Consider the following 18,073-nt stretch of genomic DNA (forward strand, 5'->3'; position numbering starts at 1 on the left):
GGTCCAAAAGAATAGGAATGGAGCCATAAAGAGAGATACTAACAAGAATGATTGTCCAAAAGACCTAGAAAGCCCTAAAAACTGGTACTATTAAGGGTGAGAGCCTTAAAAACTGGTACTGCCAAAACTGGGAGTCCTAAAGACTGGAAATACCAAGGGTAAGAGCCTTAAAGATTAGCACTACCAATATTTAGGGTCCTAAAGATATTCACTACAAAGGCTTAGAGCCTTAAAGACAGACAATAACAAGATTGAGTGTCCTAAAGACTGGCACTATCAAGGGAAAGAGCCTTAAAATCTGGCATTACCAAGGCTGATCCTAAAGGCAGATATTCCCCTGTTGCAGGAGAAGCCAATTAAACCTGATCATCACTGTTCTTCATCTCACCTGGCAGTGGTTGTAATGTTTTGGCTGATCAGTGCACAATACCTGGGATCAACATGTTGAATGACCACTGGATGGCTGTGTTGAGCCACTCTGAACAAAAATATTTCCACCAACAGACAAACAACTGTAATGTACAATCATGCAAGATAATCTGATTAATTAATAAGTAACTGTCTTTTCCATGAATGTTCATGCATTTTTTAGCAAGACAATGCTAAACTACATGCTGCACACATTACAAACGCATGACTGTGGAAGCAGAGTTTAAGGGTTTATCTTTTCTCTATGGGATGCTTCCGTTTACCACAGTCAGAATCGAATTGCTAAAAAAATATAAAATTATATTAAATTACATTATAAAAAAATCATCAGAATGTCATGCATGTAATGCAACACTATGTCTAAAATTTAGAAAATACATTAAAGAAGAAGAAAAAAATATTGAATGAGAAGCTGTGTCCAAAGCTATAATTTTATAATTATAATTATGTCTTAATAACCGTAATCAAATCAGATTTATTTTCAAATCACAGGTGTACAGGTGTACTACAGATGAAAAACTTGGGTGCAGGTTCCCACTAGTATGCAAAGAACAATATTTACAACAAAGAGTAAAAAAAAGTAAAATATAGAATAGAATAATTTAAATATGCAAATAACTTAAACACTGTACATGTAAGGTAAAATAATAAATACTTGTTCATAATTACAACATTAAATGTCATTTTAACGAGATAAAATCTCATAATAAGACATGCTCAACATTTTTGTTTATTATATTTGACAGCATTAAAGCATTAAAGTATTTTTTTAGTATTTAGTTTGTAATCCAGGCTTTCTAAACGGATTTATTTGTATTCAGGCTGAGTTTTGGTTTATCCCGTTTCCCCCCCTCTGTACTGATTGAGATGGTACAGTCCTGTCATGGCGCTGTAGTGCACATGGTGTGATTCTGCGGGTGTATTTTGCGGATTTTCTGTGTTAAAATGCGGCAGAAAAGCTATTTCTGCTCTTTCTCGGGCTGCCAGGCTGTTTACGATAAAGAGTGGAAGCTCGAGGCTCATCTGTGTAAACACACCGGCGTGGTGAGTGCCAGATTTCAGCAGTTAAAAATGAGAATTAGCATCAGTTAGCTTCTAATTCTCCGGTCCACCTTAAATACTGCCGTGGGTACAGTCAAACGCCTGAACCGGCTGAACAGACTGTATGTTCCTGATGGAGTATTTAAGGTGGAACGGGACATTTCAATAAAACACTAACGTGAACTTAGCTACTAGCCACTAAATTAATAAAACAGGGTAAATAATAGCGTGTAGCTTCTAAAAAAAACACAAATAAAACTGCTTAGATTAGATATTCCACATTTATACACATGACTTTATCACTGTTATTTTGTTGAACATACAGCTTTGGAAAAAAATGAAGAGAGCACTTCAGTTTCTGAATCAGTTTCTCTGATTTTGCTATTTATAGGTTTATGTTTGAGTAAAATGAACATTGTTGTTTTATTCTATAAACTACAGACAACATTTCTCCCAAATTCCAAATAAAAATATTGTCATTTAGAGCGTTTATTTGCAGAAAATTAGAAATGGCTGAAATAACAAAAAAAAAAAAAAGATGCAGAGCTTTCAGACCTCAGATAATGCAGAGAAAACAAGTTCATATTCATAAAGTTTTAAGAGTTCAGAAATCAATATTTGGTGGAATAACCCTGGTTTTTAATCACAGTTTTTTTTTTCATGCATCTTGGCATCATGTTCTCCTCCACCAGTCTTACACACTGCTTTTGGATAACTTTATGCTGCTTTACTCCTGGTGCAAAAATTCAAGCAGTTCAGTTTGGTGGTTTAATGGCTTGTGATCCTCCATCTTCCTCTTGATTATATTCCAGAGGTTTTTAATTTGGTAAAATCAAAGAAACTCATAATTTTTAAGTGCTCTCTTATTTTTTTTCCAGAGCTGTAAATAGTCTGCAATATTAATAGTAGTTAAATCTATTTCTTTTAGCATTAATTACAGAACAAATGGGAAAAACTAATTAAAGGAAAAACAGAAATGAAGGACAAATAAAAAAATCTTTGAGTTTCTTGTATAAGACGAACTTAAATTAACTTAAATAAATGAGTAACACTCCAAATAAACCAATTAAAAAAACATTTTTCCAATTACACATATAAATATGTATGGAAGCCAAAAGGTAAGGGACATGGTATTACTTTTTAAAGAAAACCAACTGTAGACATCCCTCAAAAAAATGTGTAAAATTTTACTGAAAAACTAAATATATATGTGCATCTGATTCTATAGCAAATGCACAAAACACACAATATCCAATATTTTAATTGTATGTATTTGTTAATGACGACACAAATAAATGAAGTGTGAAGTTTGGGTAAAAGTAATTCTTTATAACTCATATAATCATATATTTGTTTTGTCTGTTTTGTGTTTCTGCAGAGGCCGTTTGCGTGTCAGTATGAGAGCTGCAGTAAATCATTCTGCTCTAAATCACATCTCGCACGCCACGCTCTCACACACACCGGCGAGAGACCCTACAGGTATATACTCTAATGTTATATAGAGTTAATTACAGGTAGACACTCTCACTGATCACTGACTTCATTCTTTATTAATGTTTATTTGGGTTTAGTATTCTAATGTTATATAGAGTTAATTACAGGTAGACACTCTCACTGATCACTGACTTTATTCTTTATTAATGTTTATTTAGGTTTAGTATTCTAATGTTATATAGAGTTAGTTTTACAGGTAGACACTCTCACTGAACTGATCACTGACTTTATTCTTTTTAATGTTTATTTGGGTTTAGTATTCTAATGTTATATAGAGTTAATTACAGGTAGACACTCCTTGTTTCTGCAGGTGTACTGAGGAAGGATGTACAGAAGGTTTTACTACGAACGCCAATTTGAGGAAACACATTTCACGTAAACACAAGCTGGAGGTGAAGCAGTATATAGTGAGTATATATTGGCTGGATTTTCTCAGTCAGTTTTATGAGGTAGAGTCTCCTGGAATTCAGGCTTTCAGTCTCATCAAGAGTTAAACACTTTATTAAGAGACAAGAAATTCAAGTAATTGAGAGCATCAGTTAAAGTAAAGTAGTGAAGAGGTAGAGTTAAAGGTATACAGTGAATAGTGAATATTTATAGAGTAATGTTCTAATCTAGATTATACCACGGTTAATTCCAACTCTGCAGTGAGATTGACTGAGAGGCGTTCTATGAGTACCGCTATCAGCCGGTAATGCACTGTAACCGAAGCTCTCCATGTATTACTCGGCCACATACAGGTAACCTCGCAACGATGCAGCGCTTACAAGCCAAATGGCGCAGCTACAAACAGAGCAGCAATGGAACTATTTTAACTGGCGGAGTTTTTATAACCAAACAGATCCTATTTTCTCATCATGTTTAACTCAAAATCTTATAATAAACAGCGATAATGGAACTGTGGTATTATCTCAATAAAACACTCGAGGATCAGTACAGCAGTGCTAATATATTACCCGTTATAGCACAAACCTCGAGTGTATTATTGTTTAATTATACCAAGAAGAAGTAACGAAAAAAAAATGAAGGTTCTTAATCTGAAAGTTTGCAGTCAACACAAATACCACCAAAATGTTATGATAATGATGAAACTGGCACTCATCAGAGCCACCGATGAAAGTAAGAGCATAAGTTCCCTTTGTTGCACAGGATAAGTTCATCAGACTAAAGCTCCGAGTTGTCTAGCAGACTAAAGCGCTGCCACTATGATCGGGAGATCGCTGATTCGAATCCCAGTCATGCAGCTTGCCTTCAGCTGCCGGAGCCCTGAGAGGTGGGTGGGTACAGTAGATGGCCCTTTTTTTCCCCCTCATCACTCCTAGGGTGATGTGGATCAGCACAAGGCTGCGTCTGTGAGCTGTTTTATCAGAACCGAGTCAAAAGTAATGTTTTTGTGTATTAATTTTTATAATGAGCAAAATTAATAGCTGATAAATATTTCGTCTCGTTGTTTTACAGTGTACGTTTGAAGGCTGTGGTAAAACATTTAAGAAGAACAACCGGCTGAAGATTCATGAATGCACTCACACTCAACTTCTGCCCTATCAGTAAGAATAACTCTTCAGACTATATTTAATTTTATTTTAAATGTATTTCACCTAAAATAAACACTTTGTAACAAAAAGGCTACGTTTACATTACCAAGCTGAAGTGACTCAAATCTGATTTTTTTGCTCAATGTGTTTCAGATATGATTTTTTATGGCTGTGTAATCGTGCCAAATATGATTTTTTTTTCTTCAAATCAAATTTGAGTCACTTATATATGTGGTCCTAACTCAGATACGTATCCGATCCATGTTCACATTCTGAATATATCTACACTGATGGGCGTGGTGTTCTGGAAATGAGGTGTGTTCAGGTACATTTCTGGAGTTTTGATTGTTTATCTTGGTAACAGAAAACACAGGAGCTCCACTGACTGAATACAACCTAGACAGACGCCAACAGTCAGACGTTCATCGCTATCTTGGGAGTAATGAACAAGAGACACTCTGATTGGTTTATTTCACGTTACACCCAAAATGAACCACACCCATGATTAATTAAGAGAATTGGTACATGACTTTTGTGCGTTTCAAGCCAAGCAAGGTGTACTTTTCCCGTCGTTACGATAACAAAGACATTCCGACACTCCCAAACTGTCTCGCTATGTAATATATTCTGATTACTGAACTAATTTCTAAGCTTTTCTATAAACTTTACGTTTTCAGATGCTCTCATGAAGGCTGTGAAAGACGGTTTGCATGCCCCAGCAAACAGAAACGACATGAGAAAGTGCATAAAGGTGAGTAGATCAGAGAGAGAGAGAGAGAGAGAGAGAGAGAATGAATACACAGTAGGTCATACTGTTTCTCCATCAGCAGCCGGAGTCTGAGAGAAAGCATGCTTGTTTTTGTGAGGGGTGTGTTCAGTTTATGAGGATAATGAACATTTCTGCACTTTATAACCACATTATGAATCTGATCAAAAACTTTAGGATACATTTTATTAAGATTATGGAAAATGAGGCCTAATAGACCTATTGTCTTTGAAGTATTAATTTTGGTTGCTTTAGATACTTTGTAATAATTTCTGTTTATTTTTCTTTCTTTTCATTTGACTGCTTTAAATTTGAGCCTGTCCACTTTTATGTCTCTATTTATATGAAAATGCTATAACCTGTTTTTTTTATTACATGTTTTTCTTATTTTTAATAAAATCCTTGTTTTTTGTGTTTATCATGTACGTTTTACTTTTAGTTTAATCTGAATAAACTCAATTTTAAATGCTTTTTAATGCCTTAGTTGAAGATGTTTGACTACACTGAAATTGAGGGTTATCCTTATTGTAATTCTAAGTGAAAATAAAAGTTGATTGATTGATTGATTTATAAGGTTTGTGTGTGATGTATGTTGTGTGTTGATCAGGTTACCCCTGCTCAGAGGAGGACTGTTCATTCGTAGGGAAGACCTGGACTGAACTGCTGCAGCACAGGAAATCCCATATAGGTAAAATCCTTTATTATTTTCTGTTAGACAGGAGAATTAGACATGACTTTACAGATTCAGGAATATATTTAGACCAGGGGCTTCAGTATCACTTTTTTAGAGGGCTCAAATTAGTCCCTGCACCAGAGCAGCAGAGCTACATTAGTTTTAAGCTGCAATAATAATCTGGGTTGTAAATCAGGTTAAACTGCACCTGAATAGCCCGAGAAGTATATTTGAAAATAGGGTGTGCTGTATTGTATCATACGCAATAATATCGCCCACAATTTTTAATATTGTGAACAATATTAGACCCTGAAATATCGCTCCATATCACCCACCCCTAATTATCACATCAGGGTACTACTTTTTTTTTTACTGTTTTTAGCAACAAAAAAATAAATCACACAGTTCTCATAATTTCCCTTTATATATCTACTAGAGACAGATTATATCTGTCCAGTATCATTTATTTTACTTTAATCCTGGATATATGGAGATATTTAAGGTACATCATTAATATTAGTATCATAATATTCTGGATCATTAACTTCTGTTGCAAATCTGATAAAATTCTTGTTTTTGTTTTTATATTTAATATCTCAGTTAGAGCTGTGCCATTAAATATTGTATGCAATAATAACATTTAATTTTTATTTTGTTGCAGTAGTGTATTGATAGATTTTTTTTTATGTGTTTCGTAATGTTTTCAGTGTATCATCATCATGATATTATTTTAGGGTCATATCGCCCAACCCTATCATGTATTACAGTTTTTTACACCTGCTTAAACAAATCACACCAAGACTGCAAACTAACCAGAGTCTGTTTAAACCGAACCCAACAGTGCTGGTATAAAAACCCCTTAAAATCAGCTCTAAATGAACTAAACTATTATTTTTTTGTGTGTATTTGTGTGTTTTTGTGTGTTTGTGTAGCGAAAGTGGCGTGTGATCAGTGTAACAGGAAGTTTACAGATGAGTGGGTACTGAAGCAGCACCAGCGGGTACACGGTAAGGAGCGGGTGGTGTTCCGCTGCCCGCGGGAGGGGTGCCAGCGCTCCTACACCACCGCCTTCAACCTGCAGAACCACATCCTGTCCTTCCACCAGGAGGAGCGCGCCTTCACCTGCCCCCAGCCCGGCTGCGGGAAGTCCTTCTGCATGAGGGTAACCAGTCACTCAATGCTAACGCTAATGCTAACGCTAATACAACATTATTAACGCAAGGCTACAAGGCTGACGAACATCAACCTGTCAGTAAATCGAATTTATTTTGCCAGGTTACATTAACACAGGTGTGAAGATAATGATAGTGATAGTGGTGGGCGATTTTCACAAATAATTCATTCTGTTATGTGATTTTCAATATGGACTAATCACGATTTTACATTCAACGCAGCATTTAATCTTTTTAATCTAAAATATCCGAAAACAGTCTAAAACAAGCTACGTGGGACAAACCGGAGTTTCTCAGTGTTTTCCACAATTAATCACGGTTCCTCACTGGAGAGTGATGACGCTGCAGTTTTTAGAAGCAGTAGGATATATTTCTAGAAAAATATACACTTTATCCCACCGGGGGATCGTGTAGAAAGTGCTGGATTATTGTTGGAACTCTTTCCCTCGAACTGAGAGGAATGTTTAGAAAATATGCGCGTGTTAGTTTACAGGAGGCGCCAGTAAAACGTATAAACACTTCAGAAACGAGTAGCGTTTTCAGGTATTTTAGGTTAAAAAGAATAAATGCTGCGTTAAATGTAAAATTGTGATTAGTCGATATTGAAAAAGTTCAGCAAACTGCTTCAGTTAACTTCATCCTTCGTCATCAGTTAGTTCTCCAGCATTCAGACAGTCTGAAATAATCACCTCTGAACGCTGAAAGAGCTAGCGCTTAGCACTTAATGCTGGAGAACTAACTGATGACGTATGATAAAGTTAACTGAAGTTAGCTAGTTAATCAGCAGCAGTTAGGTTGCTGAACTTTAGAGCTCCACTGCTATAATGCTATATTTGTATCGGGGGCTTTAGGGGTTCTTTCTGTTCTTAGAGGGAGGATTTTAAAACACACTTGAAAATAATCTGTAATCCTGAGATTTTGTGATGATTCTAATGAGCTGTTTTTATTTATCTATTTATTTTACAGCAAAGTTTACAGCGCCACTCTGTGGTTCATGATCCTGAGAGGAAGAAACAGGTATTTTTAATTTACTTTGTTTAGTTCATTTTCAGAATTCCCATGTTTGAATATCGTTATCACAAAAATACCCTAAAATATTCTGATGTTAATTTAGGGCCATATGGATTTTATTAAAAGGAAAATTCACACTGTTCTCATTTCACATTAAATAATATCTACTAGAGACAGATTATATCTGTTCAATATAAAGTATAAAAGTATAAAATCTCCATATATCCAGGATTAAAGTAAACTAAATGATACTGGATAGATATATAATGGGAAATAAGAACAGTGTAAATTTTTATTTTGATAAAAACAGTAAATAAGTAGAACCCTGATGTGATAATTAGGGATGGATGATATAATACCATATTTCAGAGTAAAATATCGTTCACCATAATCAAAAATGTTGGCGATATTATTGCGTACGATACGATATGGCACACTCCTAATTAGTGCATCTCTTTTAATCATTTGATATCACTTTATCATAACCAAGATGCTTTAATGCTTTGATAAAAAGCTAAAACAATGTTTAAAAATCTGATATATTAACTAAGCTTCTTCTTTGATTGGCTGTTTCAGAAGAAGCCCCGCCCCAAACGATCTCTAGCCTCACGTCTGAGTGGCTACAAACCTTCAAAAACCCGCCCAGCAGAAAACGGCAAACCTCACAAATCTACATCATCAGCTACCAGCAAATCAGCACGCTCCAAATCAGGGCGGGGTCAAGCCACGAGCCAATCAGAACCTCCTGAAGATATTTATGATACCAGGACCTCACCAGAACTCACGAAGATCAGGACAAATGCATCACATGAACTCAACCCCACCAATGCTGACATCACCCCATCAAGCCCACCCAGGATGGAGGGCACCGAAACCGGCCAATCAGAAGTCACAGATTCAGACAGTATGATTGTTCTCATATTAGAACCCCTCATGTTAAACAGTCCGGCAATGAGCCAATCACAACCCACGGAAATGTATAATACAGACATCAGCCAATCAGAGCCCTTTAGATCTGAGACTGCAATGATGAGCCAATCAGGACCCACCCAATTGGAATCTACAATGATAAGTCAAGTGGAACCTTTAGTAACCAGCCAATTCGAGTCTACAATAAGCCAATTGGAACCCACAAAATGTAAAAATGTAGTGATCAGCCAATTAGAACCCTCCAAACTTGAGAATACTGTAAATAGCCAATTAGAGTCCTCCAAATTTGAGAATACTGTAAATAGCCAATTAGAATCCTCCGAATTTGAGAACACTGTGAATAGCCATTTAGAACCCTCCAAATTTGAGAATACTGTGAATAGCCAATTGGAATCCTCCAAATTTGAGAATATTGTGAATAGCCAATTAGAACCCTCCAAATTTGAGAAAACCGTTAATAGCCAAGTAGAACCCAACACATTTCAAAATACATTTATAAGCCAATCAGAACTCATTGATTTTGGGAAAATAGCAAAAGACCAATCACATCCCCTCCAGACTTGACCACATATTGAGAGCTGTTTGATCTGGTATCCAGGATGTTGTCATCCCCAAGATGGAGATCAACATCAGTGGATAGCGAGAAGATTTAAAAGAACACTTTAACTTAGGAAGTCCCTCAGGAATGCTCTTATCTCATCTCTGTTGGGAAAAATACATGTAGAGCATGTTCTTTACGTAGATAGAGAACGCAAGTTTGATAAAGAGCAGCAGCACTTCACGTGAAGTTTCAGTTTCATCTTCTCTCCAGCATCACAGGAGCATCTTTTCGATGGTGTAGCCACTTCTTGTGTTTGGCTATTTAAAACCCTCCAAATTAGAACCGAACTTGTGAACTTGTGTTTTAAGCCAATTAGAACCGAAAAATGGCAGTCAACCAATCACAATCCTTTCCAGATTTGACCACATACTGACCATTTATGACGATCCAGTAGAAATCCAGTATGCCCATGATGGTGGATAACGGTGAATAACGAGAACTTTATTTCTATATATGAGATATTTATATTTTGATCATTGTGGTGAGAATATTAAACTGGAAACTTCTACGGTTGGAAAGGCTATACAGCTCAAGTCATACAGCTTCACGTGAAGTTTCGGTTTCATCTTCTCTCCAGCATCACAGGAGCATCTTTTCTTTTTTCTTACATGCTGCAAGCCTTCGAATATTATTGTAAAACAGAAATACATACGCTCTGTTACCTCATTATTCCACCACATGCATTTTTTTATATTTTATTTTCTTTAGTGTGAAAGTTGCATGAATTGTGACTTTTCTGGCTGTTTAAATTGCATTACAGCTACTCAGATATGTATAATTTTTTTTTTGTCACAGTCGCCTAGTGGAATAACTCTTAAACCCTATCCGGATGGGATTAGTTTCTCAGGGGGTTCTGGGGTAATTGTCTCTTTTATAGGTTTTTTTACCCTCTGTGATTTTATTCCCGTCCAGAACGATCATGTACGTGTTTTTCTCAGACGTCCTCTGAGAAAATTACAGGCTGAATTATCTACTGTTTTTCTCTGAACTCCGTGCTCCTCTGGTAATTTTAGTCCCGTCCGGACGCACATCTCTGAGTTTCGTCTCCTCGCCTTTAATAAAATAGATATTTGTCCACTGCCATGCACCGTAATTACTGTACACTTTGGGGGCGCCACGGTTTCCACGGAGATCCAATTTAAAAACACAACAGCGAGTGGAAATGGAGGAGCTACTGAACGTCGCGATGATGTCATGTGACCGAGAAAAAAAGCCTAAAAACTCACTGATCCTCCTTATTTTTCAATTGAAAAAGAGTAAAATATTCAGACGTCCTCCTAAAAAAAACTAATCCCATCCGGACAGGGCTTTACAGTATTAATAATTAATAAACAGGGTTGTCTTTAATTTATAACTTTTTTATATTTAAAGAAATGTGAAGATGTTTTTTTCTTTTTTAAATTTTCTGGAAAAGATGACTGATATATGAAAACAGCCTGACAGTTACCAGGATATGAATTAATGTGTTAATGTGTGTAATTTATGTTGGAACTGGATGTCTAAACAGAACTATGGATTGTACAGCCTGATTCTATTCAATAAATAAATATAAATATATATGTATTCATGCAAAAAAAAAAAAGCGTCTGTTTTCTGTATGAAAAGCTGCTTTATTGAGTGTTTATTTTACTGCTGCTCTGAGTCTTTTGGAGGTCCAGGCACTGAGGTGGAGGCAGTGCTCTCGGTTATGCCCGGTTCTGGTCGGGGTGGTTCTGGTCGGGGTGGTTCTGTGGGGTTCTGGGTTCTCTGTTTTGCTGCTTTGGCCAGTTCCTTGGCGGACGGCGGGCGCAGGATACAAGTAGCAGCTCGACCCTCGCTTATCAGTCTGGATGTCGACACAAATCCCACGGGTACAGAGATCTTCTCCACCATCTGGTCCAGAACTGTGTTCTACAGACAAACGGGTAGAAAAGTAACTAAAAAATTACTTTATTTCAATAATTCAGTTCAAAATGTGAAACTCATATATTATATAGATGTATTAAACACACAGAGTGATCTATTTTAAGCATTGAAAACCCAAAAATCAGTGTCTCAGAAAATTAGAATATTATATAAGACCAGTAGGTACTTCTGGTACATTGTGGGCAGTGTGCCAAATCCTGCTGGAAAATGAAATCTGCATCTTCATAAAAGTTATCAGCAGAGGGAAGCTGTAAGATATGAAGTTCTGTACGATTTTGTGGGAAAACAAAACTTTAGACTCGATAATAAAACACAGTGGATCAACACCAGCAGATGACAGACATGTCTCTCCAAACCATCACTGATCATCAGTACATTTTACATTTCATTTGTAAATTAAGGGAGCAGAGTCTGGAGGAAGAGTGGAGAGACACACAGTCCAAACTGCTCGAGGTCTAGTGTGAAGTTTCCACCAATCAGTGATCAGAGGTTTACGGAGAAATGCGGATTTTATTTTCCAGCAGGATTTGGCACACTGCCCACACTACAGCCAAAAGTACAAATTAGTATTAATATATAATATTCAAATTTTCTGAGACGCTGATTTTGGGTTTTCATTGGCTGTAAGCCATAAGTAGGCCTGTCACAATAATTGCAATATTGATTTATTGTACAATAAATAAACACAACCTCAATAAAATGTGATAATCGTGATATCTTCTTTTGTGTTTATTCGTATGTTTGTATATATATATATATACAACAGTGAACAGTATTTTAGCCAGTCATGCTACAATAACTGTGAGTCTATAACATACACACAGTGTGGACTACAGTAGGTGAAGAAATAAGGATATTTAATAGTCCTAAAACTACAATATATTTTGTGTATTGCAATAATTTCTGGAACAATATATTATCCACAAAAAAATTTTATCGTGACAGACCCAGCCATAATCATCAACAATAAAATAAATAAAAGCTTAAAATAGATCACTCTGTGTTTAAGCCATCTATATAATATATGAGTTTCACATTTTCAAATAAATTACTGAAATAAAGTAACTTTTCAATGATATTAAAATTTTTGGAGAGGCAATAGTAATATTTTAAAGAATCCATCTATTCATCTGTTTACTGTGAATCTGCTGAAAGAGTTTCTATTAGAGTTTGGAGTATAGATTTCCATGTTTGATGATTATACATCGCATTATTTGTCCATATAATTCACCCCTAGTTCACAGCTTATTCTGAAACGGACTTAAAACTGAATGTAAGAATAGAAGAATGGTGAATTTGTGGTGCAAAAAACTTCATGAAAATGTTCTGTAAAGCCCATAGACCTATTTCAATGTGTAAAGATGTTTATGATGATCACTCTGAAGATTGTAGATAATTTAGATGACTGTTCTCACCAAAGCTGTCTCACTGCTGGAGCCATGCTTTGCTCTCAGAGTCAGTTTGATGTGATGTTTTTTCTCCAGCCAGCTCGCTGCCTGCTTCAGTTTATTCTCCAGATCATGTGAGGCAATACCTGAGTATAGAGTCAGTTCTTTCACCTGGACACTACCTGCAGATAAATGGAAAACATCTATATATTATATTAAATATTCAACCACAAAACTTCAGAAATAGAACATCCCCTTCACCTGTACTATTATCAGCCCTCACTACAACTCCCATAATCCACCTGCACCCACTATTATCAGCCCTTACTCCAACTCCCATAATTCACCTGCACCCACTATTATCAGCCCTCACTACAACTCCCATAATCCACCTGCACCCACTATTATCAGCCCTCACTACAACTCCCATAATTCACCTGCACTCACTATTATCAGCCCTCACTACAACTCCTATAATTCACCTGCACCCACTATTATCAGCCCTCACTACAACTCCCATAATTCACCTGCACCCACTATTATCAGCCCTCACTACAACTCCCATAATTCACCTGCACCCACTATTATCAGCCCTTACTCCAACTCCCATAATTCACCTGCACCCACTATTATCAGCCCTTACTCCAACTCCCATAATTCACCTGCACCCACTATTATCAGACCTCACTACAACTCCCATAATTCACCTGCACCCACTATTATCAGCCCTCACTACAACTCCCATAATTCACCTGCACCCACTATTAGTATCAGTCCTCACTACAACTCCCATAATTCACCTGCACCCACTATTATCAGCCCTCACTACAACTCCCATAATTCACCTGCACCCACTATTATCAGCCCTCACTACAACTCCCATAATTCACCTGCACCCACTATTATCAGACCTCACTACAACTCCCATAATTCACCTGCACCCACTATTATCAGACCCTCACTACAACTCCCATAATTCACCTGCATCCACTTTTAATCTGAATTATGGGAGTTGTAGTGAGGGCTGATAATAGTGGGTGCAGGTGAATTATGGGAGTTGTATTAATAGCCTTCACAACAACTCCCATAATTCACCTGTACTAGACTGTACTAGACTAGAACAAAACACTATATGGACAAAAGTATGGTTTATTCATTTTTTCTTCAGGAATTAAGGGTATTAAAAGAGTTTATTCTGCTTTTGTTGGAGTAACTGTCTCTACTGTGCAGGAAAGACGTTCTTCTAGATTTGATTCTCGCATTGCTGTGAGGATTTGAATGCATGAACACACCTGTAGTTTTGAATTTCTGCTTCTCCTTCAGCTTCACCTGCTCTTCGTGGATCTGTTTTCCGGTCATGAGTCGGTACACCGGTGGGTTCGAGCGCTCGTTTACTACCACCAGTTTCAGACCGCTGTCGTCCATCATCTTCAGAACCTCCTGCCGCTGCACCACGCCCAGCTCCTCCCCCTCCTCGCCCAGCAGCTGCACGCGGGGCTGGAAGATCCTCCGGCCCACGCTGCCGATGGTTACCCTGGCGTTCGGGTTGTGTTTCTTCTTCTGGGGTTTGATGGCCACGCCCCCCTCAGGGCCCCCTGCTTCTGTGCAGAACCGGCTCCACTGCTGCAGGGCCACGCCCAGGTACGCACTCAGGTACCCGCCCAGGGGTCTGCAGGGTGGCAGCAGGAGAGATGCTGGGCTGCTGGAGCAAACAGGCTGGTGTAGTGCCCGCACCGCATGGCACAGTGCCAACCTCAGACAACCCAGAGACATCCTGCTGGAGAGACAGAGCGAGACATCAGTCCTGAACACGTCTAATAAAACAGGAACATACTGCAAAAACAACGTGCAGCATTATAACTGAGATGTTTATGGAAGCTGATTTCCACTACTTGAAAAACTAAGGGTCATAATTATGAGATATTAAGTCATAATTAAGTGATGGTAAGTAAAAATTGTGAGATAGTAATTCATAATTATGAGACATTAAGTCATAATTAAGAGATGGTAAGTCATAATTGTGAGATAGTAAGTCATAATTAAGTGATGGTTAGTAACAATTGTGAGTTAGTAAGTCATAATTATGAGACAGTAAGGCATAACTATAAGAAACATATTTATAATTATGTGATGGTAAGTCATAATTAAGAGCTAGTACATAATAATTATGATATACTAAGTCATAATTGTGAGATAGTAAGGCATAATTATGAGACAGTAAGTCATAATTGTGAGATGGTAAGTCATAATTGTGAGATAGTAAGTCATAATTATGAGATATAAAGTCATAATTAAGTGATGGTATATAAAAACTGAGAGGATAAATGATATATCTGAGATGGAAAGTAATAATTATGAGATGGTAAGTCAAAATGTAGATACTAAGTCGTAATTGTGAGACAGCAACTATAAGGAACATATTTATAATTATGTGATGGTAAGTCATAATTATGACATAGTATGTCATAATTATGAGATACTTAGTCATAATTATGAGATAGTAAGTCACAATTATAAGATACTAAGTCATAATTATGAGATGGTTAATCAAAAATATGAGATGGTAAGTCATTAACAGATACTAAGTCAAGAGATGCCAAAGAAAGCAACTACTTAGCAGATGCAAATCAACACCCTGATCCAGAAACAGAACTGGCTTAATAACACCACAGCAACCACTTCCAACTTCATACAGTACACTATAGGTACAACAGTATTGTGACAACTGCCCTTTATTCACTGTATCTTCTGAAATTAAGGGTATTAAACAGAGTTTATTCTGCTTTTGTTGGAGTAACTGTTTCTACTATCTAGAGAAGAATTTACACTAGACTTTAAAACACAAAACTGACAGGAGTGGTCAGGATGTCAACTTAGCAGCTCCATAACAACCATCTAGTAACTCTAAGAAAACACCCCAGGCACTACATGAATCCCTTAGCAACACCATAGCAACCATTTAGAAACTGCAAAAAAGCCACCTGAGACACCAAAGCAATATCTTAGAATAGGAAATCACCTAGCAACCACCTGAGATGCCAAAGAGAGCAACTACTTAGGAACTGCATATCAACCACCTTAAAAACACCAATAACACCACAGCAACCACTCTCAAGTAGAAACAGTACACTATAAAACAAAAGTATTGGGACATCTGCTCTTTATTCACTGTTTTTACTGACATCAAGGGTATTAAAAAGAGTTTATTCTGCTTTTGTTGGAGTAACTGTTTCTACTTTTCAGAGAAAACTTTTTTACTAGATTTTAAAACTAAATTTTGAAACTAATGGAGAGCCAGAAGATATCATAGACACTAGTGGTTAGGATGTTGGATGATCCACCACCCTACCTCATCATCCCCAACCTAGCAACGCCATACCAACCATCTATTAACTCTAAGAAAACACAGAACACCACATAAATTGCTTAGCAACACTATAGCAACCACTTAGAAACTGCATATTAGCCACCTAAGACACCAAAGGCAACCACTTAGGATATGAAAATCACCAAGCAACCAACTGAGACTCTAAAGAAAGAAGCAACTGCATATCAACCACATAAATAACACAAATAACACCACAGCAACCACTTCCAACAAAGTACAGTACTTTATAGGAACAACAGTATTGGGACACCTGCTCTTTATTTACTGTTTCTTCTAAAGTGAAGGGTATTAAACAGAGTTTATGCTGCATTTTGTTGGAGTAGCTGTCTCTACTGTACAGAGCAGACTTCATACTCTAGACTGTGGATGAACTCTGCTGTGAGGATTTGATTGCACAGAGCCGGAGGAGCTGAGGTTATTGAGATGAGGGTATTTCAGTGCGGTGTTTAGTGCTGTTTATATATATACAGATCTCAGCAGCAGGTACTGATCTACTCACCGTGTGCAGTGCGGAGCTCCACGCGCGCTATTCTCAGACTCCTCTAAACACTAAACATTGCAGGGGCCAGACTGACGGACGCGCACAAAGATGACGTGTACACGCGCGTCCTTTCTGGTACTTGTAGTTTTTCTATAGTGTATAGACCATAAAACTACAAAACGATCGGTTCTGCACGGAGTTACTGCACTGAGAAACATAATAATATTAATAATAATAATAAAAAATAATATTAATAATAATAATAATAATTAGCAGCTATCTTTTCTTCTTCTTCTTCTTCTTCTTCTTCTTCTTATTATTATTATTATTATTATTATTATTATTATTATTATTATTATTATTATTATTATTATTATTATTATTATAGTTGTTAAAATAACCCTGATAATAATAAAGATATAATAATAATAATAATAATAATAATAATAATAATAATAATAATAATAATAATAATAACAATAATAATAATAATAATTATTATTATTTGTTTTTATATATGATTATGATATTTGTATTATTATTATTATTATTAGTAGTAGTAGTCTACTACTACTACTACTACTAATAATAATAATTATTGTTATTAATTAGAAATTGTAAAAGTATATAATTATATAATTATATAATTATCAACTATTATAACAATGTATTATCATTGTATCTTCTTCTTCTTCTTCTTCTTCTACTTCTTCTTCTTCTTCTTCTTATAATTATTATTATTACTATTATAGTTGTTCAAATAACCCAAATAATAATATTTAGAATATATATTTTTTCATTATTAATATTATTATTATAATTATTATAATTATTATTGTTAAAATAATCCTCATAATAATAATAATGATGATAATAATAATAATAATAATAATAATAATAATAATAATAATAATAATAATAGTTGTTTTTTATATTATTATAATATTTTTATTACTATTATTATTAGTAGTCCTACTAGTAGTGATATTATTAATAGAATCAATATTAGTATTATTACAGCACTAATAATGCACAAATGTCATAAAAGGTAGGATACATTTTTGTGTTAATTTTGAAAAGTTATAATATTAATCATAAATGTCACCGAAGTTAAAAAATAAATGATAGTGGCTTCACTTGAATATCCATTTTTTATTTAAATCATATGTTTAAAATATTTTCAGGCGAACCATTCTCTCATTTTCTCACTGTTTTTATTTTATTTTACAGCAAAATCCTAAATACAACATTATATACTT

The 18,073-nt window shown here is 35.9% G+C and overlaps 2 protein-coding genes across 3 annotated transcripts; one reads left to right on the forward strand and one right to left on the reverse strand.

The window, feature by feature from the left end:
* Positions 1-1,286: 1,286 nt before the first annotated feature.
* gtf3aa (general transcription factor IIIAa) lies at positions 1,287-10,454 on the forward strand. The gene is made up of 9 exons (XM_022666384.2): positions 1,287-1,473; positions 2,849-2,949; positions 3,275-3,371; positions 4,423-4,511; positions 5,177-5,250; positions 5,873-5,953; positions 6,871-7,100; positions 8,077-8,127; positions 8,698-10,454. The coding sequence occupies exons 1-9, from the start codon at positions 1,375-1,377 to the stop codon at positions 9,613-9,615; spliced, it is 1,740 nt and encodes a 579-aa protein (XP_022522105.2). The 5' UTR covers positions 1,287-1,374; the 3' UTR covers positions 9,616-10,454.
* Positions 10,455-11,241: 787 nt separating this feature from the next.
* Positions 11,242-16,920, reverse strand: mtif3 (mitochondrial translational initiation factor 3). Of its 2 annotated transcripts, none has more exons than XM_022666391.2 (4): positions 16,833-16,920; positions 14,238-14,722; positions 12,973-13,127; positions 11,242-11,542 (listed from the first exon to the last, which is right to left on the reverse strand). In XM_022666391.2, exons 2-4 carry the CDS (start codon positions 14,716-14,718, stop codon positions 11,279-11,281), a joined length of 900 nt encoding a protein of 299 aa, XP_022522112.2. In that variant the 5' UTR covers positions 14,719-14,722; positions 16,833-16,920; the 3' UTR covers positions 11,242-11,278. The 2 variants fall into 2 exon arrangements, with proteins under 2 accessions (XP_022522112.2, XP_049321519.1); XM_049465562.1 differs by having other exon boundaries at positions 14,238-14,719; positions 16,833-16,918.
* Between the last annotated feature and the right edge of the window lie 1,153 nt (positions 16,921-18,073).

This window comes from Astyanax mexicanus, chromosome 1 (assembly GCF_023375975.1).
Source record: "Astyanax mexicanus isolate ESR-SI-001 chromosome 1, AstMex3_surface, whole genome shotgun sequence".
NCBI lineage: Eukaryota > Metazoa > Chordata > Actinopteri > Characiformes > Acestrorhamphidae > Astyanax > Astyanax mexicanus.

Excerpts from the sequence above, each read along its gene's own strand:
- mtif3 (XM_022666391.2), bottom strand. The coding sequence starts at position 14,718 with ATGTCTCTGGGTTGTCTGAGGTTGGCACTGTGCCATGCGGTGCGGGCA. Across the intron at positions 13,128-14,237 it reads GCAGAAATTCAAAACTACAG|GTAGTGTCCAGGTGAAAGAA; the intron begins GTGTGTTCATGC and ends ATTTATCTGCAG. Across the intron at positions 11,543-12,972 it reads CCAGCAGTGAGACAGCTTTG|AACACAGTTCTGGACCAGAT; the intron begins GTGAGAACAGTC and ends GTTTGTCTGTAG.
- gtf3aa (XM_022666384.2), top strand. The coding sequence starts at position 1,375 with ATGCGGCAGAAAAGCTATTTCTGCTCTTTCTCGGGCTGCCAGGCTGTT. Across the intron at positions 2,950-3,274 it reads ACCGGCGAGAGACCCTACAG|GTGTACTGAGGAAGGATGTA; the intron begins GTATATACTCTA and ends TTGTTTCTGCAG. Across the intron at positions 5,954-6,870 it reads GCACAGGAAATCCCATATAG|CGAAAGTGGCGTGTGATCAG; the intron begins GTAAAATCCTTT and ends GTGTTTGTGTAG.